A 21048-nucleotide genomic window follows, 5' to 3' on the forward strand; every position below is an offset into this window, starting at 1 on the left:
GCTATAGTGTAGGCTGATGAATGTGAGTGGTCATCTCAAAAGTGACTCCATACTCACTGCTGGAGGTCTAAGGATTCTCAGTAAGAATCTAAGGACAATGATTTAGTGAAATAACGCTATGGCACACTGTCAGCCCTTTCACTATATTGTTATCGAGTTAGAATTCACAAGCTCATGTTTCTGAACATAAATGTGGTTCATTATACTTGATACACAAAAGCAACTGTGTCCTGTGTAAGTCATACATCAGAGCCCAGGGACATTTGAATAGCTAGTATATAACTGAAATGATAAAATGAGTGGTATTAATGTTCAGCATTTTGAATGAATGTTCTTCATTATTGAAACATTAGTCAAAGTGTCCTTAAACATAAAGAGGGTCATTCTTAAAAGCCTCTGTCTCTGTCCTTGAAACTCCTAACTACTTACGTCAGAGGGATCCTTGGTGCTCCTTAAACTGTGGTTTGAGGACCACTTGCATTGGAACCACCTGGGCAGCTAGTGACAGTGCAGATTTCCTGATAACCCCATGAACGGCTGAGTCAGTATTGCAACTTGTGGGACCCTGAAAATCTCCACGCAGCTTTACAAGCACCCCCTGTTATCCCCAGGCATATTGAACTTTGAGACTCATTCATGTAATACCACATCCTCCGTTCTCAAAGACATGAAATCACTTGTCTGAGCATTTTGAGAATCAATCTCAGCTACCCTGGTCCAGAGAGTTTTGTATTCCTATGATTTTTCAGATGATTTCACAATCAGAGTGGCCAATTTTGGTGACTGGCAAGAGGGGCTCCTTATGAAGGAGGAGCTCCCTGGGAGCAGGATGGAAGCGTGTGTCGTGCTGTCCGTGACTTACAGTCAACCCCGGCACGGTCTCAGGCTTTTCACTAGTGATCTAGTTCTAAAAATTATATGATTGCACAGATCTCTACCTGTCCTGGTAAGAGCTTCCAGGGCCTAATGGGTTCAGCAAACAAGAGCACGGGACTCATTGAGGCATTACAGCCTTGAGTTGGAGCCTCCTGACGTGCCCTGGGCTCCCCACACCTCTCGTTTGGCCTCCTTCTTGACTGGGGGAATGTGGGCACATCGCATCATGTTTGAGGACTTGGATTTACTCCTGTGAAAAACGGAACGAATCATCCTGAAAGGCCCCTGGGTTTCTTTTCAGCTCTGACATCTCTTTATTCTGAGAAAGATGTTTGATTTTTGTCATCTGTAGTTACTGCTTATGACTTTAGCTGGGGGATGAGAAACATGTATTGGGACGCATATACCTGTCTTTACAGAATTACAAAGGACTTCCATGGATGTGCTGATGAATGTGTGACACTGACGTTTTATTTCAGCTCCTCAATAAACTGAAAAAATCAGCTGAGAAGTTGGCAAAAGAAGACGAAAATTACTACCAGAAAAACATGGCTGGCTGTTCCACGAGAGTGAAATGGGAAAAGACGCTAGAAAACTGCTACCAGGTAAGTTAGGCTTTTGCGTTGTTTCCTTCTTCTGTGGAGCTTTGTGTGGTCTTGGAAATAAAGGTCAGATCTACGGGTACATGATCGGATGACCTCTGTCCTTAGCTATGACCCTCACTCCTGTTATGACTTTAGACAAACAACATTACTTCTCAGTTGTTTTCATTTCTTCAGGGAAATCAAAGGGCTGTATTTACTGCTTTCAAGGTAGGGTAGATGCAGAATTAGGGAAGAAGGGGTAATTAAAGGTGAGATGAGAACTTGGGCCACTGAGGGGAAGAAATTAGAATAAACCCTTCTTTTTTTTATTTATTATTTTTATTTTGGTATCATTGTGGTTACTAGATTCCCCCCATTATCAAGTCCCCCCCACATACCCCATTACAGTCACTGTCCAGCAGCGTAGTAAGATGCTGTAGAGTCACTACTTGTCTTCGCTGGGCTGTGCTGCCTTCCCTGTGCCCCCCCCCCCTACATTCTGTGTGCTGATCGCAATGCCCCTTATTCCCCTTCTCCCTCCCCAGCCCCTTTCCCTTTGGTGACTGTCAGTCCAGAGAATGAACCCATCTGTCACTGACAGCTTCACACCTGAGCTTCTGGAACTCCCCTTGCCTGTGCTGACGAGGTGTTAGGTGACGAGAGACCATGGGTTGAATTTCCAACTTTCTCCCGCTGCAACCCAGCTCTCCAGCCCGCCCTCTGACCTCGCCCTGCCCCCTAGTGCCTCTCAGTGTGGCCTTCCTAGAGGCCAGCCTCCTTGGACAGCCCTGTTAGAAGGGGGTGGGGGGAGAAATGGCTGCTCCCCCTGCATCTTCCAGGCACCTGTCAGGGGCTGTGAGAAAACGCTTAGCCTCGGTGTCTCCACCCTTCTCACTCCTCAGTCTACACCGCGGAGGTGGTGGTAGTTACGGTTCTTACCTGTGTGACTGCAAGATTTCTGGTGTAGCTGACACCTCCCTGACGTTCAATACCTGTTAGATTTTGCTTTTACTCACTACCCTTCTCTGAGGCTCTTACTAGGCTCTCCTTCCTTTTTTTAAGATTCCTTCTCTTACTAGAGCCTTCCTACATCTTCTCCTCCCACCTCCACCGCCCTTCCATGAGTCCTGACTTCTGTATCGCAGCATCATGGAAGTTATCTTTTTTGCTTATCAAGTCCTCCTTATGGTGACAAGAGACGTATTTATCTACATTTCCAAAGACCTCCTTTCAATTCAACTTTTAAAATATTTAAGACTTAGGGTTTTTATTAGAATCCGTGTCACATGGAGAATCTACTCAGTTCATGAATCAGCATCCAGTTGGGAAAGGAAGGTTTCCTTTCACCCTTCTTGTGTCCGGGCTCATTGCTCCCACCCTGCTGGGGGCCCCCAGTGCTCCCCTCCTTCCCTTTTAGCCCTCACTTCCTCTTCCCCTCTGCCCTCATTGCTGCCCTCTGCCCCCTGCGTGCCCACCGAGCCCACTAGTCCCCTGAGGCTGCTTCCCTCGAGTGGTCCTTGCCGCGCCCTAACCGAAATGGCTCTGCAGGTCCCCGGCTTGCTCACACTCAGTCAGGACCCACAGGGCGCTGGCTCGCGTGTTAGGCTTTGTGTTTTATACGTCCCGGTGCTGCAAACTCAGGAATAAAATGATAGATTCAGGAAGACACCTACCAAAGGTGGGCTGAATTGAATTAAAGGGGAATTTATTATAACTGTTGGAGGTGGAAATGAGACAACTAGATTGTTTTGCTTTTTTTCCTCTATTCTCTCACCAGTATGGAAGAAATGGAATGTACGAATTCGTTTAAATGCCTTATGACATGCCTCCTTACCCCTTCTTACTCTCCAAGTTGGATTTACAAATTCAGAGAATATTCACTGAACTATGCTCAAGGCAGTATATCAGATACCATGAGAAATATTACAGCCTTAAGCAATGAAACCAAGTCCATAAACCACAAGACAAAATGAGTCTTATTACCTCATAACCATACTACGTTCAAGCCACATTTCCTCCTTTCCTAGAAGAAACAATTCAGTTGGTAGGAACCCTCTATAATATATTTTGAAAAATAATAGCCACTCTACCAAGAATCAAACGCTTGGTACTAATAATACTCAAGGAATTACTTTAGAAGGCCGTTCGCAGTAAGCGTCACGGGCCTTAAAAATGTTCACATTTCAACCGTGTTCCTCATCTCAACCACAGAACACAGAAAATCATTTAAGCCGCGATTTCCTCTGCTCTCCCAAGCACAGGAGTGACTGACAGGCACCACTCTGCGAGGCAGAGGAGAGATGGTAACTCATTCATACAATGGATGCCTTTGGGCAGGAAAATTTTTTCCTAGAATCCCTGTTAAAAAATATAATTTCTTTTCTGGAAAACCATCTTGAGGAAGTAGCTAAAACCAAAACACAGATTTCTCTTCAAAGTACAATGAAAGAGAAAGAGAGGAAATGGCTAACTTTAAGGGGATGACTGAATGAATCAATACACTGTATGCAGTCCTACATGGTGGACTACATTAAATGGCATTTGGGAAACTAACAGCTTGAGAAACAGCTTATATATAATGAATGTTAAGTGAAAATGAGGATACACACTTAAATGATCTGATAGATAACTAAAAAGATAAAGTCATGGATATACACATACCTACATAGACTGAAATACATAAAAGATAGTAACAGGGGTCAACTCTGGGTGGAAGAATTACAAATGATTTTTTAAAACCTTTTGGTGGCCCTTTATAGGGTCAGGACAATGTCTCAAAGCCTCCAGGGCACTTGTTAAAATTTAGGTTCTTGACTGCCTCCTTAAACTAGATGAATCAGAACTTCTGAAAGATTTTAGGAACAGGTCTAGGTGATGGCTACGTATACTAAAGTTTGAGGGTCCGTGCTTTAGAAAGTGCATGATGATTCTGTGCTCAGTTCTGTGAAAACAATCTAGATGCAAATGAAGCCCCTCCTTCAAGCTCCTCCCTCTGGGAGCACCGACTGAAGGCCAGGAGAGCCTTCCCTGGGAAGAATGGATGGAGAGTGTGAAGCGTCCTGATGCCTGCCCGGGTCCCAGCCTGGCTCTGAATCTGCCACTCCTTGATGACTCTTTGACCGCACTTCCCTCGTATGTGCTATTGTCAAGCATGGGAGGACAGTTTGAGGTCTTCCAGAGGAACTTAATTCTCTACCACCTATTTTATATGAAAAGAACAAGATAATAGAAAGCAGCAATTCATTACATTAGATAATGGATTTCCCCTTTGCACAGTGGAATTTATCCCAGCCTCCTTTCATGAGCGACCATAGATCATTTTAATGATTTCTCTGAAACATAATTAAAATCTGATAAACAGTAGCATCTCCACCAAAGGACACTGCTTTTTCTGGTCTCAGATTGATGCGAGTGGCTCAGCTCTTGCCAAAGTAAAGAAACAGCTGCCTGCTAGGATGCAATGTACCCCTAAAAGCTGACTTTGGTATTTCCTGTCCTCAGCTCATGGTGCTAAATGAGAACAGCCACTATCTCTCTCTCCTTCTCTATGGTGCAAAGCCTGTTTTTGAAGACCATTCCACTTGAGTTCTAAGCAGCCAAGCAGAGTTGTCTTCCATAGTTGTTGGGACGAATATGGTTTGTGTCCTTTGAAGAGAAGCCATGTGTTTGACAGACTGCTCTTCTGTGTGTTTAATCCTGTGTCTGGCAGCGGAATGCGCACAGCCACATTCAAACAGCTGGTGCCTGTGATTTTGGAGAAAGACTCAGGAGACCAAAAGCAAAGACAAAGGCGTTTGGCTCCCCCTGACTTACAAAAATTGTGCAGCTTCTGACCCAACAAAGAAGGTGGCCACGAGGGAGCAGAACCCCAGGCTTCCTGACCCAGATGTCGGGATATTCGGCACAGAATCGAAAGTTGCCTGTGATTGACATAAGTGTTCATAGTTACTGTCTGAGACTTTTACTACTTGCACTTAATAGCAGTGTTAAAATGAATACATACCAATAAAAAATATGATATACACATACAATAGAATACCATTCAGCCTTAAAAGGGAAGAAAAGTCTGACACGTAGTACAATGAAGATGATCCTTAAAGACTTAATGCTGAGGGAGGTAGGCCAGACGCGAAGGGACAAATATTGCAGGCTTGCCCTTCATGAGACCCCTGGAGCGGCCAAACTCACAGCAGACAGGAAGTGAGTGGTGGTGGCCGGGGGGACTAGGGAGTGGGGAGTGGAGAATTAGTGTTTAATGGTCTCCGAGTTTCAATTTGGCAAGATGAGAAAAGTCCGGCTATGGATGATAAGTTGCAGAACTTATCATCTGATGGTTGATAAGTTATCTGACGGTTGCAGAACAGTGTGAATGTACCTAATGACACCGAACTGTTCACTTACAAATGGTGAAAATAGTAAATTTTATGTTATGTAAATGTTACCACAATTAAAAAATGTGAATAAATTTTTAAGTGGTTAAAGTGACTGTGCAACATGAAATAGTCATAACTACACAGTTATAACTATAAAACATGAAATAACCACGGAATGTGAATGCAGTCTATGCACAGAGACACAAAGGAAATCGTGCTGGATCAGGCCAGTGGGCCTTGCACAAGTGCCAGAGAGGCAGGACAGGCCCGGGGCACCCAGTGGTCTTTGGGGCTCTCTCCCCGCCCCACCCTGGCCCCACCAAAGGCTGTGAGGTGTAGTCCACCCTTCCTGCTTCTGGGATAATGTTAACTACAATTTGCCCAAAGCCTTCCTCCCCAAACACTGCTGCTCCATGCCCTTCCCTGTGTGGGACAGAGTGGGGTGGCATGCGGGTATGAACACAGCCAGCCTGGCCTCTGGGTAAAGGAGGACAACCCAGACCCGGTCCTTACAGAAACAGGGTGAGGAGCATGTTGCCTGGGACACCTGCTACCTCTGTCAAAGCCTGAGGTCCCCTGGGTGCATACCTAGCAGCCTCCTGGGGCCCCACTTGGCCTAGGACCTGCCTCCTCCACCTGACCCAGCCTGCTTGCACAACTGCTGCTGAACTGCTCTGCACCCCTTCAAATTAGCTCAGCTAGCAGCGAGTGGCAAAAATCTAATAACTAACTCTTTCTAAAGTGTTAATGACTGACAAGGCAAATGTGACATCCCTCACTTTCTTACTGACCCTCCCTAGATAAAAGGGATGAAACTCTGAAAGTGGAATTTTTGTCATTCCACATAAAATGGGGAGCCTGTGTTCCCACCTTCAGGCACTGGTTGCTGACCACTGCCCCCCCCCCAGGCCTAATTTTATGCCAAGTTTATGAACTGATCAGACTTTGAGGTTCCTCTCTTGTCAGATGGTTTCCGTAAGCAGAGAGTTGTGCCTCCTCATCTCTGCTCTGCAGAGATTAGCTGAATGCCTTGTATGTCCTCTAAACAATTCTAAAAATATTTAGTGTCTGAATGCATTTCCAGGTTATAAGTATGGGTTCCACTGGACCGCACTCGCCTCTAGAGCTCAAAGATGCTTTTCAAAGGATTCTTTCTCTCCCCCTTCTTTTTGAATGTCAGGTAACTCACGACATCTGCCAGTATGTGTCTGGGGGCCAAAAGAGCCTGGGGAAGGCCTGTGAGTTAAATCTATCCTAAAGGAGAATAAATAGGACAGGGGCCACCTCACATTCCCGTCCCTGGAATCTGCCTCCAATGCAGGTGCGATACGACGTCATCACGAGACACAGACTCTCCTGTAGACTTTTTTCCAGTATGTCCGTGCTTGATGGGCAACTTCAGTTTTGCACAACAACTGGCTGAGCTTACCTCACTTTCCATCATTTTCAGAGCATCCTGGAGCTGCAGAAGGAAAGAATTCAACTTCTGTACAATAACTTAAACCAGTACACCCAACATATTTCTGTTTTTGGCCAAACCCTGACCACAGTGAGTAGAAAAGCATTCTCCCTTTCTGGTGTGTTGGTGGGAACCGGCAGGAGCCACATCCGCACCAACCTTGCTCTGCTTTCCTTGGTGCTGCAGTGCCACACGCAGATTCACTGTGCCGTTGGCAACTTAGATGTCGAAAGAGACGTCCAGGCGCTCATGAAAGACACTGTGGTTTCACCTGCAGAAAATAAATCCGACTTCCTGTTAACGGATTACTTTGTAAGTATGGAATGGAAGGAAGTTCCACTAATGGGGAACCTTAGTCAAATGATGAGGGATTCATTTTGAAAAAAAACAATTGAGAGCAATTGTAAAGAAAACATCTCATTTTCTAAATGAAAATACTTAAATTTTTCATAGTCCATATAAGTAAAAAACTATGTGGTTTAAATGGCAGCAATGGAAACATGTCTTTGCTATTCTTTCGAGGAAGGAAAGTCAAACAGGGTTTCAGACTAAATGTTCATACTTGATTTTTTATAAGAGCAATGCCAGGCAGACGAGTTCTGTGACCTGTAAATAATCCGTGTGTATCATATCCGTCGTCTATTGCTGCATTACAAGTTCCCCCCAAACTAGTGGCTTCAAACAAATGTTTGTTACCTCATAGTTTCTGTGGGTCAGAAATGCAGGCATGGCTTAGCTGGGTGCCTTACTAGGGTGCAGCGCAGGTATCAGCTCACGACTTTGCTGGAGTATGACCCAATTCTGAGCTTATCATGTGACTGCTGGCAGTCTCTGGTCCTCGCTGACTGTTGGCTGGAGAAATCGGTTCCGTGCCATGTGGGTCTGTCCATCGATGGAGAGCTCCCATGTCAGCCTGCCTCCCCCAGACTAGTGACCAAGCAGGAGCCAGAGCGCGCAGGACGAAAGCAGAGTCTTTACCGTCTAACCTCAGAAGTGGCATCTCATCACAGTCTATTTGTGCGAAGGGCAAGTCAGGAGGTACAGCCCGCGCACGAGGGGATGGGATTGCACGAAGGCATGAATCTTACTGTCCTTAGGTGCCTTTGAAAAACTTGCACCAAATTACAGGGGCTCAGTTTGAGGGCATTTAGGCAATTCTCCTAGCCCATGCACTTACTAAAAACTGATCAACACCCCTGGTCAGCGCCCAGGTATCTTGCCTCTTTGCTGTTTTGGGGTAAATCCTTTGTCTTCTTGGGCCATGCATCAAAAGATTTTATCCTCTGCTCCAGTGTGATCTGGAAAGACCGTGAATTGTGACTCAGTAGTGAATTCCCCTTCCGCACCCTTCTGCCTTCAGACAGCACTGAGTGACCAGCTGTTTGTCTAGCTGAGTCACTTGTCCTCCCCTGGCAGAGGTGAGGCAAATTAGCAATAGCAACGTCTGTCCAAAGCAGGAGCAAAGGTGGAGACAGGAATGGAAAGGAGTATTTGATGACACAGGGACGGTACTTTTTTTCTCCCAAATAGTGTAGGTGGTTCCTGAGGTGGGAAAATGTAAAATAAAATGTCTATTACTTTCCTATACAAATGTCCCTATTGACTAACCTGTCAATGAAATAAGGATCATCCTCTTTGAAAAATTGATTAGGCTTCTATTGAAGTGTAAGGAGACAGCCACAATGGTTTGTTTTTAACACACCCATGGGAAATTTTGATTTCTATGAAACTTCAGTGCACCAGAACTAATCACTATACATCTTTGTCTAAGAGAATCAACTATATCTCCAAATGGATTGTTGGGATTTTCTTAATATCCTTTAAGGAAAACATCCCCAAGTCTGATATTATAGTCATTGGCAATAAAGCATGAACTAGTTTTTATTTAGTGCTATAAAATTTACATGGGCTAGGGTAAGATGGGGAACAGGTAAAGTGTATTGGACAGCTGGCGACTGGCATGAAGGTGTATGTAAGGTGTCCATGTTGAAAGCTTCCATCTGCAGTGTTACATGCCTCCTCCAGGACTGACCTCTCCAACAAATCTTTGGACAAGAAGGACAAATTTAAGGAAATTAAAGGATGGCAGTATATTCCATCTTCAAGTTGGTTCAGCAGCAATCCATCTTTGGAAATAAGTTTGTAAATAATAGGTGTCCTCAAACAAACTAAACAAAGTCCTGGACTAGCACAGAAGCCAGATAATGACGTGTGTTTCTCCAGCGAGAAGGCACTGAAGGTCAAGTTAGGCGTCCTTGTAGTCTGTGCTCACACTGGGGTGGGACGTCAGCAGGGCCTCGGCCCTGGCAGACGTGGGGTGGCGTGGAGTCCGGGAGAGCCCTGGGGCTCCCAGGAGCGCATCAGGAGTGGTTACTTACTAGCCGCTTCATCCAGGGCCTGCGTTTCTCTCGCTGAGTGTCACAGTAACATGGGGGAAATAAAAACCACTCTCAGAGAGTTGTTGTAAGAACCATATGTAATAAAGAATAGAAAGAAATGCTTTTTACTACATAATACACAAAAGGGAAATACCATAGTTACCTATACATAGTAGTTTTATGAAGGCACGTTGCTTCGCTCTGAGTCCCCCACACCTTCCTTTCCCCATGACAATCTATCTAAAGCTAATTTCTCCACCAACATTCAAGATCCCAGGCTTTTCCTTCCTTTCCAGGTAAGTCCTGACCCCTCCACATCCATCCTCAGTCATTAGTGTCCCCTCTTTCTCCAGGGGCTTCTGTCCCACTGCCACACTCACGTTCAGCCATCTCCCCACCCGACCCTAACAACCTCATTTTGTTTTCATTCAACCCCTGAAATAACATATGCGAATGCTCATATATCATCAGTAGTTTCTCACAGACCCTGTGATAAAACCCCTGCATTAGCTGGACAATCTGGCCTAAACTACTCAGACAACTTTTCTTCCACTAGGTCTGTTTTTGCAACTTGTCTAATTATTGCTCCTGGTCCATTTCACACAGACCCCCCTCTCTCCTTTCCTTGTACCATTTTTCCAGCCGAGAGGATCTGTTGCCCTCCTTGCCTGTGACCAAAAAGGCCTGGTTACGTGTTCTGGCCTCCTTGCAGCTCTCCTGGCCCTGCCCTGGTGGAGTCATGCATGACTGTCTGGCCCATTCATGAATGAACGTGGCCTTGAAGTGCTAGGTCTCGTGATGCTATGCTTCAAGGCCTAACTAAATTTTAAACCCATTCTGGGAAGAATATGTATGTTTTAGCCCACATGTTCCCCAGAGCAGTCACTATAGAACACAATAAACATTTGTGGAACAAATGAGCCTATCTTAGCTCGAGGCGCACACAGGAGTCTACACTCAGGCCATCAAAGAACTCTAAATTGAATAAATAGGGAGCATAAGTATCTAACAAATAGAGTTAAATATCAAGAAACAATGAAATAACTATAGGAAGGCTCATCCTCCAAGAATACTTTGTTCTATTAAAGAAAGTGCACAGCTGTGTACGTACAAGTTGTGAACAAGATGTTTTCTTAGTGACCTGGTCTAGAACAATCAGAACTATAGAAAACAAAAGGGTATCCTGCTTTTATTGAATTCTTTTCCCTTTTTTTTGTTCCATCAGTTTAAAATGAAATACAGTCAGTGAAAGTCTTAAGGCAACTAGAGTAGCAGCTCTTACTTTCTTTCCTTGCAATTGTTCAGCATCCTTTTTGTTTTCTAAAGGAGGAAGATCCCAGCAATGCAATGACTAAAGAGCGTCAGGAGTCATCCATAAAGTCAAAACTGGTGAGGCTGCAAGGAGATATTGAAAAAGCCTCCAGAGACCAGGAAGGTGTGTAGTTACCTCTGTGGATGGCCTATTTAAAGGGAAAGTGTTCTACGTGAAGGTGTTCACTCAGAGGGCGATTCTGCTTTAGCTGGGTAGGTTAGGGAACATCTTGTTCAAAGACTCTTATGTCAAACCTAATTTGTGCAAATAAAGGAAAATAGGAAAGAAAAAAAGAAAGCAAAAAAAAAAATTGAAAATAACATTTTGGCCTATTTGGGAGCTATATATAAGCATTCTACCACCATTTCCAGAAAGGTAGCATTTCACTGTGTTTCTGAAATTGACTGGAATTCGTTTGATTTAAAACTTGGCCAGCGTTCTGCACACAGGGCTTTCGGGTTTTTCATTTGTTTCTTTTTAAGCCATCTTTCTGAACGATGAAGTGACTGTGTTAGAATGTGAAACAGCTCCAAAGCAGTACAGATAATAAAGCAACTCCCCACGGGGACTCTGATGCGTGTAGCTTGTTTTATGTGGGCCAGAACAACACATGGCAGTGGAATGCTTGATAGGGAATCCAGCAGAGCGAAATGTTTAGAAATGTAAACACTACAGAAAGAGAGAGAGGGAGAGAGAGAGAGAGAGACTAACGCTGTAAATCTAACACTGTAAATGTTAGGAGTCAACCATGGAGTGGGTACATAAGGAGGATTCAGAGCTCATCTTGAGAAATAATTAGGACTCCTTAAGCGCCAGCATTTCTCAAAATGCATTAAATGAAGATCCAGGTCACCCATCAGTAAAATGTGAAAACAACGCCCTACAGCAGCACCTCCGCCCTCTGGGAAATCCTCCCGGGTGGTGTCGCTTCTGGGCATAGGCCCCTCTGAGTGTCACCTGCTCTCAGCTGTGCCCGCTAGGACCGGGTGCGCGCGCACTGAGCATGGTCTCCTCTGCAGGCCTGGAACGCATGCTGAAAGCGTACTGCAGCGATGCCTCCTGCCCGGACGCAGAGAGCCAAAAAATCACAGCTGCCTTAATGGACGAGGTAAATATTTGCTGAGCACAGTCCCTGGATTTCATGATCAAAGAGTTATTTTTGGTATGTGCTTGTTTTCTGGCCCATTTGACCTCTGTTTACCTTTCCTTTCTCATGACTTAGAACAATCGAGTCAGAGAACTTGTGTGGTTCCCTCACCCCTTGACAAGTAGTTTGAGGGATCTGGAAAAATCCAACTACGTAGACGTGTTTGCTTTGGTATCCTGCCAGGAGAAGATTATGTCTGAAATAGAATTCCTCAAACTAGTGTAATTCATTCAGGGTCTGGACACCACATGTACTTCAACCCAGTTAAGGAAAGTGACTGAAAACACAGAGTCTACTCTCAGAAAGGCCTGTATCTGGATCAAGCTCTGCCATTTACAGGGACCCGGGACATTACAGAGACCAGGAAGGTGTGTAATTAGCCCTGTCTAGCTTTCTCATCTGTAAAATGGGGCTATCCACACCCACCTGAAAGGTTCTTTGTGAGGATGGAGTATTATTTAGAAAGTGCTGGTGCTGTGGTGGGGAGAACTGAAAACACGCTGATTGTCAGTAAGACGCTGCATTCCGTCCACCCCTCGGCGAGCGTCAGGGTCTCCTGAGAATGACAGAAAAGGAAAGACGTGGCCCCACAGGAGGAGGGCGGTCTGGGTTGTGAGGTGAAAGCTTCCGCGGACACAAGGAAGAGGCCTTAGAGGCCGAGGCTGTTTTGAGGGGAGGGGAGGGACTGTCAGGGGAGGGCAGGGAGAGCCCAGACTCCAGCAGCCCCCCAGACCTTTGTGGGGTTGGTGGACAATGTGGCCCCTCCAGAGGAACTCATGTTAAAAAGGAAGTTAGCAGAGGCCCCCGATTTCTGTATAGGAAGAAAACGAACAGATGCTGTGATTTATGTGGGCACGATACAGGTTTTCTGCTGTGATTAGAGTGAGAGGAAGTTAATCTGAGACGAATTCAGGAAGAGCAAAAATTTTTAGTGATGTTTAGAAGGATAGAGGAAACGGGGCCACCTTTCCTTGCCTCTCTTGTGGAAGTAGGTGCCTAATAATTCTATCCAAACAGGCCATTTCAGTGTTTATTTAGTGAAAAAAATTCAGGTGCGGCCAAGGACGGTTGACCTGCATTTTAGCAGAGGCCTCCACCAGCGGGCACACTGCTGCAGAAACAGACGTGACACATCTGGTGGGAAGGAAGGCCTGGATTCTGTTCCCCGGGGAACAAAGGTCTAACATGCTTGCAATGACACATGGCTAGTTTTTATGCAATTGTAGGACAAACTGTAGGATGTTTTCTGTGACAGCACAAAATGTTTAGTAGCTAATTCCATGCAAACAATATTTACCAAAACAAACTCACACAGAACATTTCATGATGCCATTATCAGTTTATTTCTTTGGTTGTTCAGGCCTAGAATGTGGTTGTCATCACCAGCATAAGACAGGCGTTGGGATCATCTGGGTCCACAGCTAACTGGCCCCAGTTCATACCATGGAGGATGCAAGGTGGGAGAGGAATGGACCCCTGAATCCACAGTGCTTATGATGTAGTGATGGAGTGAGTGCAGACCTTCAAACAGCGGATGCCAAATAGCCATGTGCCTTGGTGACCCACCTCCGCGTCTGGTGGAGGAAAACCCGTGATACTGGTAGATCTCATCACTCCAGGAAGGGTTCTTGCAGGAAGAAAGTTTGTGCATTTAAATGCTCCCTAATTCATTGTCTCTTGGTTCTTGAAGTGCCATATTCAGAGCAAGGCATGTTCTGTGAGAAACTGTCTCAGACCTTGGGGTATGTAGATATTGTCTTCAGATACAGGAAGGAGCTCTGGCAGGAGGGAATAGGCTTGCTCTTGACACTCTCAAATGCAGATGAGGCCGAATGGTAGCAAGTGTGGGTGGGAAGGGGGCTTGATTTCACCTTCAGTAGCTCTGCCCCACAACGTGGTGGATTGTTCCAAGGATTAGAGCCTTCCCCATTGGTTGGAGGTATTCTCCCATGGCTGTGACCCCCTGGCAGGGATGTTAGCATTAGAATCCCCACTGGCAGTGTGGTAAAGGGAGAGATCACCACCGCGAGGAGGAGATTGGATAAACAGGCCCCTTCCAAGGTTTAGATTCTGTTATTTAATTTACCCTGACTGGGGTAGGGCTTGGCAAAGAAGTTATTACAGAGGTCCTAGTTCAAGGTCAAATGTGGACAGGAACTGGGTGTACATCTTTAGCTTCACTCCTTTTTTTTATACTCAAATACTCCAATATATTGTTTCCAGTTTCCAGAAGCATGGCTGTGAACTTTCTGGGGAATGCACGACCTCACATCTTCAAGAAAAACAATCATAACATCAGCAACAATAACAAAGCCCTGCCTCACATCATTTTAGTTTGATTCTGATGATGGGAGTTAATTCTGTTCACCGCACTGAGCACGTACAGCCCACTGCCTTCCTTCATGGCCCTATGGAAGTCCGCCTTCAACAATCAACACTCCCCTTCTCATTCTTCAGCAGAAAATCGAGTAAAGCTGTTCACTGCCACAAAATCCTGAGTCACATATCTCTCAGGGTTTCTGCTTTACCTTGTTTACAAGAGTCCAGAATAAGACACACTCAACAACTAAGGCTTTCCTCTAGACTCATTAAAGGCTCCATTTTTTCTCTTGCAGCATTTTCTGTGCATATCTGCATATGAGTTGAATGTGTACTTTTCCAGACCTCTGCCATTTTGGAAGTTATCCTGGTATCTCTTGACCCACACAGTTGTGCCTCCTTTTCTAGAAATTTACTCACATGGCCAAATGCTGTATCCACAGACTAATCTGAAAATAGACCTTTTGCAAGCAAACTCCTATAAACTGTCATCAGTGTTAGCAGAACTTGAGAAAAGACCTCAACCCAGCCATCCCTGTAGTAACTCCATCTTCAAGTGGAAAGACAAGGTAAAAATTTAAGAGATTGTTGTAATTCCTTGACTGGGCTCGCTGGATGAAGTGGCTTAAAGTCGCATCAGGGCAAAAAAAGGTTTTGAATTAATTCTATGTGCCGTATGTCCCAAATCCCAACTGCAGAATTTTAAGATAAGCTTATTTTTATTTCTTTTGAGCACAGTAACAAGAGCTAAACCCAAATGAATATATTCTTTGTAGACCAAGTTAATAGGAGGAGCTAACAACACTTTAGATTCCTTCTTTTTTCTCCTCATGCCTTAACTTTAATCCTTTGATTGTGCTATTGTAGTAAATGTTTATTGGATCAACATTTTAGTATTCATACACACCTAAATTGTAATATTATGTCCATTTAGCATAGGATATGATGTAGATAATGTGTGAGCACATTTTTTCAAATTCATCCACATTTATTCTCCTTTACACTCCCAAGTATCGATGATGAGCACGTGGACTTGGACGTGCGTAGCTGTAGTTTGAAACTGTTTTCCTTTTCCTGTCAGAAGGGGGCGCTGCGACCATTCTGTGATGACGGGAGTTTTCAAGGAGACTCGATGTACAAAATGGTCTGGAGCTTTTAGACAAAGAGTCGTGATAATTCACTTGCCTTAAAGCCAATTAAGGTTGAATTTGCAGACATAATGATGTGAACGGTATTATTTCACCTAGAAGTGCAGGTCGGAATTGCAGACACTGACTATAAAATACAGTTATTGTCTAATTCTGAAAACGTTAAGGCTTCACAACAAGCTCTACAGCAGTGTTTAGGAATGCATTAAATAATTTATGTATATCCTTCCCCCAAATTAAAAACAAATTCCTGAGGGAGGCAGCTGCAGAAGTGCTATTTTGCATAAATACTTTTGATGACAGTGTTGTTTAAAATAATTTTTTTATTTGACTATTTGAACAGCAGCAGACACACAGTTATGTGAAAATATCTCGGCCTTTTCTGATGAAGAGATCAGAGAATGTGGTGACCAGAGCGTCCTCCGGTGGGCAGAGAATTCCCAGGTCTTCCTCTGCAGGTACTCCCGTGGCCAGAACAATTCTGGGCTGGGTCCTATTGATAAAGCACATTACTACATTCGCATTTTATTGTGAGAGCCACATTGACATATATCAGTTCAAATAAATATGTATTTGAATTAGGATTAATTTGTTAGAATTTGTAGCTTTCTGTACAAATGAAACCCAAAAATGTAACCCAAGAAGAGTCAAGAAAAGTAGAGGGTTGGGAAAATTTTTTGTGATATGGAAAGGTACCTCAGATGATTGGCATCCTTGTCTTTCACACAGCCTGCAACTTGCTGCCCATGACCTTACCCCTAAGCCACTGTGAGGCGCTGTGGAGCTCCGTCTCTACAGCCTCCTGACTTCCCTGGAAACCCTGGCCTCCACCCTGGGAGCAGCATGGTGATCGCAGGGCCTGGCCACCCTCTTTATTCAGCTACCTGACTTTATTCGTTTGTCTGTCCACACCCCCACTGCCTTTTGCCTTTCAACACACACACACACACGTGCCATTGTCTCTTGTTGTTCAGCTATGGTTGCCATAGCCATGACATTCTAGTTTCTCAAGGAGAAATCGGCAAAGTGAGTTCCAGGAACACTCAGGACATTGTGATCCCTGTGGTACATTGAAGGCTCACCATTGCATTTTTGGGAACCAGTCCCATGCGCACCTCGGGGTGATGGTAGGAAGCACCTGCCCCAAGGGTCCCCTGCCTGTACCTGGACAGCAAAACTTGTCTGTATTTTCCAAAATATGCATGCAACTACCCGATGTTGATCAAGTTCATGTGGGAAACAAATCTTCATAAATTGTCATCTCTAGTATTATTATTACCATTATTACTATGGTAACTTTTTCTCCAGACTTATTGTTTTCTATATTATGATACAGTTTTCCATTATGTAATCTACACAGATCATACACATGTCATAAATAGACATAATATATGTCATAAATGGTTACTAAATCAAAAAATGAGCATTTTGTAAAATTATAAACTTTCCTTTTGAGGAGACTTCAATACATTTCAGCTCCGCACCATATTTCTAAATAACTAAAGAGCTTCCCAGCGAATTCATCTTGCCTACTGACAGAGCATTAGTAACTACTCTTTATTCAACTTTCAGCCTCTGGTGTGTCCCAGCTCAGCCACGGTCTTTGTAAGGCCTTATATTCTTTTCAAGCCAGGCAGGATGACGAATTGAACTTGGAAAAAGGTAAGAATCATTCTCAAATAGTTTAATCGGTTTCTGATGTTGAGACCCTTGGCTTGAATAAAACTCCTGTTTTAGTAGAGCAACCTTAAAAGTTTCTACCATGTTGAATCAGTTCAGATTTATAATCACCCTTCTTAGAAGATAAAGGTAACGCACATCAGCAATAAAGCTCACCTTTATTCAGGGTTTACTGTGTGTCAGACGTTGTAAACACACTATTCAGTTTAATATTCATAAAAACCCTCTGAAGTAGGTAATGTTATTTATTTCCATTTTATGGCTGAAGAGACAATCATTATTAGAATAGTTAAATAGCTGAAGTCACAGGAGGTGGTGGCTCAGGATTTGAACTCAGAAACTCAGAGTTATGCTTTTAATCACAGTGCTACACCAGGGGCAGCCCCTCCATTCTCTTTTTCAGAAAACTTAACATGCAAGGATGTGAAATGAGTTCCTCTCTGGGCTTACGTAAACAAAGTTCTAGAATCCAGGTCAAGGGACTGTCAGCTTAATGTTTCTCCCACTTATCTCTCAGGAAAATGTTTTATAACCAGTTTAAGAAATCAGACCCCCTTCTTTAGGCCACAGATTTATGTTTAACATAGAAAAATATTATGTAATGGATTACGTAGACCTCAACATGGTTAAATAAGAAAAAATCACCGGCCTCAACTTTTGTTGTGTATCCAGTTAGCAGCCACATTTGGATGTGAAAGCTAAGGCAGTGATCTGGAAGTGAAAAGGTTAGCATGTGGGAGCTGAGCTGTAGGAGAAAACTGAGTACCCATGAGGAGGGCGTGGTGCCCAGAGCCTGCGGAAAGTCAGGTGGGTTTTGCCACCAACAGTAGGGACACCCTGTATTTGCTACTGCTTGACGGGTGCTTCTTGTCAGTTGGCCGCTCAGTGTTCTCCAGGCGGCCACTCTTCCTTCTGACTCAGACGAAAGTAAAGACAAGAAAAAAGGAAATACACAGCAGACCCTCTCCTCCATTTATCTCAAATCAAAGTTGCCTTTATTTAAAAGTTTTAAGTGTCACAGAAGTCACTTTGTTACCCATCATGTCATCCTTAGGTACCTACAGCAGTAACTGAATAAATGAAATGCTGTATCCCCACTTTTATATGAATAAAAATCACACTTGTCAGATGCCACCTAGAACTCAAAGTGTCCCGAGTCTGAGTAACATAATCACACAGTCACTTGATGGTCTTGTCTGCCTTCAGCTCTCTGGCGGTTGCAAATCCTACTTATCCTTTATAGCCTAAGAAAGAAGACATGGGAGGTTCAGGAAAGCTGGCAATAGATGTTAAATTATGTGTTTGAATTCCTGTTCATAGGTTGTGTCACTCTCCTGACCCGAGAGAATTCCTTACAGAGAAAACATAGCCTGAGAATAATCTGCAAGAATAAAGGGTGATTTTATAAATGGAGAATAGAAGAAGGTTTAACAGTTTCGTTTGCCTTAGAAAGAAAATCACCAGTGAAAAGAATGAAAGAAATACTGAAAAAAAAACTACCTCACAAATGATGCTCAGGATAAAGTAGCTCTTCTATCCTGACAGAAGAGGGTATTTCTGTTTTGATGTGCAGGAAGCAGACAGAAAGAGGGCACATTCTCTCATCAGAGAAGCACTTAGCCAGAGGGTTGGGGCAGGTTAAGCTTCAGAGTTATTACTAGCAAAACGGTATTTAAAAAAAAACAGAATTAGAGAAAAGCTATGTATTTCTTAGGAATTATGTTTATTTGAATCATTGTTTTAAAACAGTATTGCCTTCAAATTGACAGTTTATTAAAGTTATCTAAATTGTTGAAAGGGGGGTTCTTTTTCTGTGCAAAGCTGGGAGTTTGGAACTTTGGACTATGAAGCTGGTACATATAATGGAGAGAAGCGGTCTTGATTTTTAAAAATTTCTGATAGTTGAGACATACTTACAGTCATCAACATACCAAACTGTCCTGGCCACCAACATGAGAAACTCCTAGAGCACAGACACCAAGCGTCTGGTGGTGACCCGGCAGCTCTCTCCAAGGTGAGCCAGACGGCACGAGAAAGACAGATGATCCAAGCGGTTCCGTTTCTCATGAAAGTATTCCGAGTCACCGCATGGCTGCCCCTATTACTCTTTTTAATATTCTCTGCATTATGCCTGCTTCATACAGAGGTGCTCAATAAATTTTGCTTCATCTGAAGCACATGCAGAAATGATGCTACCGATTAACTACTTGGAGGCAAAATCTTCTTAAGACTGTCCCACTAGTGGGCTCAGACACATGCTCACATGACGGAGACCCATTTGTCTAACTAAATGTGCATTTTCATAGGTGACATTGTGACTATACACCAGAAAAAAGAAGAAGGATGGTGGTTTGGCTCTTTAAAGGGAAAGAAGGGCCATTTTCCAGCCGCTTATGTGGAGGAGCTCCCTGCAAAGGCTGGGAACACAGCCACACAGGCCTAAAACAAGATTCTGAGCACAGCGCCTTCCACACTCAGCGAAATGTACAGTGCACTGCAATAAAGATACATGCTGTTATCTTTGCAAGTTTATCTTTCTAAGTGGGTTATGGAGACAGCACTTTGCACTCTTGGTTATTTGCTTGGAACGGAGTTAGAAGATGGAGAGTGAAGGGAGAGAGGAAAAAGATCCTGCAGCTCCTAGGTGACTCCTGAGAGAAACTAGAGGTGACCCAGTACAGACCCTGATGTGGAAGCGAGAGAGAGAAACAGACTGAGTGCGGTCAGGCTCACCGCCTCCCTGAAGTCACATCACTCTCTGGTAGCACAACAGAAATTAAGGCCCAGATGTCCTTTTGGTCTGGACTTGGCTGGCAGAAGCCAAGGCCAAGATCCACATGATCGAAAGAGGGGGTGGGAGGCAAAGTCCAAATACTAGGTAGAGGGTAGAGTGGAGATCCATTCTGAGCCAGTGACCTCTGAGTCAGTGGCCCCTTATATGCCCTCTGCCCTGAGCCGGAGCTGCTCTCGGAGTGAGTCAGAGATGGTTAGGGATCTGAGAGCGAGAACACAGTGGACAGAAAAGGGTTAGAAAGGGGGAAGTGGCTGAAACCTCGCACCTCCTTGCCTATTTGGAATCTTCATATAGCAACTCAAAAACAAGGAATTCTGCACTTCCCAGCAAGGCCATACAAAAGAAACACCCTAAACAGCTTCCTGGTGAAAAGAACTTTAAATGCTAATGTGTCTTTAATTTGGGTAAAAAGTTCTAGAACCCGATATTTGTTGTCAAAATAGAATATTTAGAAAGATGAAGATGTATGCCATTCCCTCAAACATCCTATAAAGTTAAAAGGTCTAGAATGAGAGACTGGTGGTGCCAAACTCTTCTCTAGGGGTATCATTTCAGAATGATGAGAACTGGTACAGTGGCTTCTTTCACATGCTTCTTCGTATGAAGTTCATAATGTTTACAGAAACAACTGGGCATGTTTACTTTTGTGTCGAATAGCAAGTCTGGCATTAAAGGAGTAATTAAAATCATTCTATTACCCTCATGTTGTGTCCCCTACCTCTTTTTTTTTAATTTGTCAGATTTTGTAATTTCCAAAAGGGATTTTTCAAACCAAGATACACATATTTCTCTGTGCTCCACACCATTATATCCCTACAGCAGATAAAACACAGAGAGATTTATAAATACAGATATCAGACGTGAAGCAGCTCGAGTAAAATTTGTTATGTGAGATGTAACTTAAAGCCTTTAAGTTGTAACTTAAAGGAACAAATCAGAAGTTTTAATGTCATCCTTAATGGTATATTAATGAAGGCT

At 43.8% G+C, this 21048-nt stretch overlaps 1 protein-coding gene across 3 annotated transcripts in view; it reads left to right on the plus strand.

The window, feature by feature from the left end:
- NOSTRIN (nitric oxide synthase trafficking) overlaps positions 1 to 19794 on the plus strand; it is a 53184-nt gene extending 33390 nt beyond the window's left edge. For all 3 annotated transcript variants that reach the window (XM_036995955.2, XM_036995952.2, XM_073241606.1), the window contains 9 exons: positions 1356 to 1481; positions 7284 to 7382; positions 7479 to 7604; positions 10997 to 11105; positions 12002 to 12090; positions 14892 to 15017; positions 15940 to 16054; positions 17169 to 17258; positions 19583 to 19794. In XM_036995955.2, the coding sequence (XP_036851850.1) occupies positions 1356 to 1481; positions 7284 to 7382; positions 7479 to 7604; positions 10997 to 11105; positions 12002 to 12090; positions 14892 to 15017; positions 15940 to 16054; positions 17169 to 17258; positions 19583 to 19719 (1017 nt within the window). In that variant the 3' untranslated portion in view covers positions 19720 to 19794. The remainder of the gene's footprint in view (positions 1 to 1355; positions 1482 to 7283; positions 7383 to 7478; positions 7605 to 10996; positions 11106 to 12001; positions 12091 to 14891; positions 15018 to 15939; positions 16055 to 17168; positions 17259 to 19582) is intronic.
- Positions 19795 to 21048: the final 1254 nt, after the last annotated feature.

The sequence above is a fragment of the Manis javanica genome, chromosome 7 (genome assembly GCF_040802235.1).
Source record: "Manis javanica isolate MJ-LG chromosome 7, MJ_LKY, whole genome shotgun sequence".
In the NCBI taxonomy this organism is placed as follows: domain Eukaryota; kingdom Metazoa; phylum Chordata; class Mammalia; order Pholidota; family Manidae; genus Manis; species Manis javanica.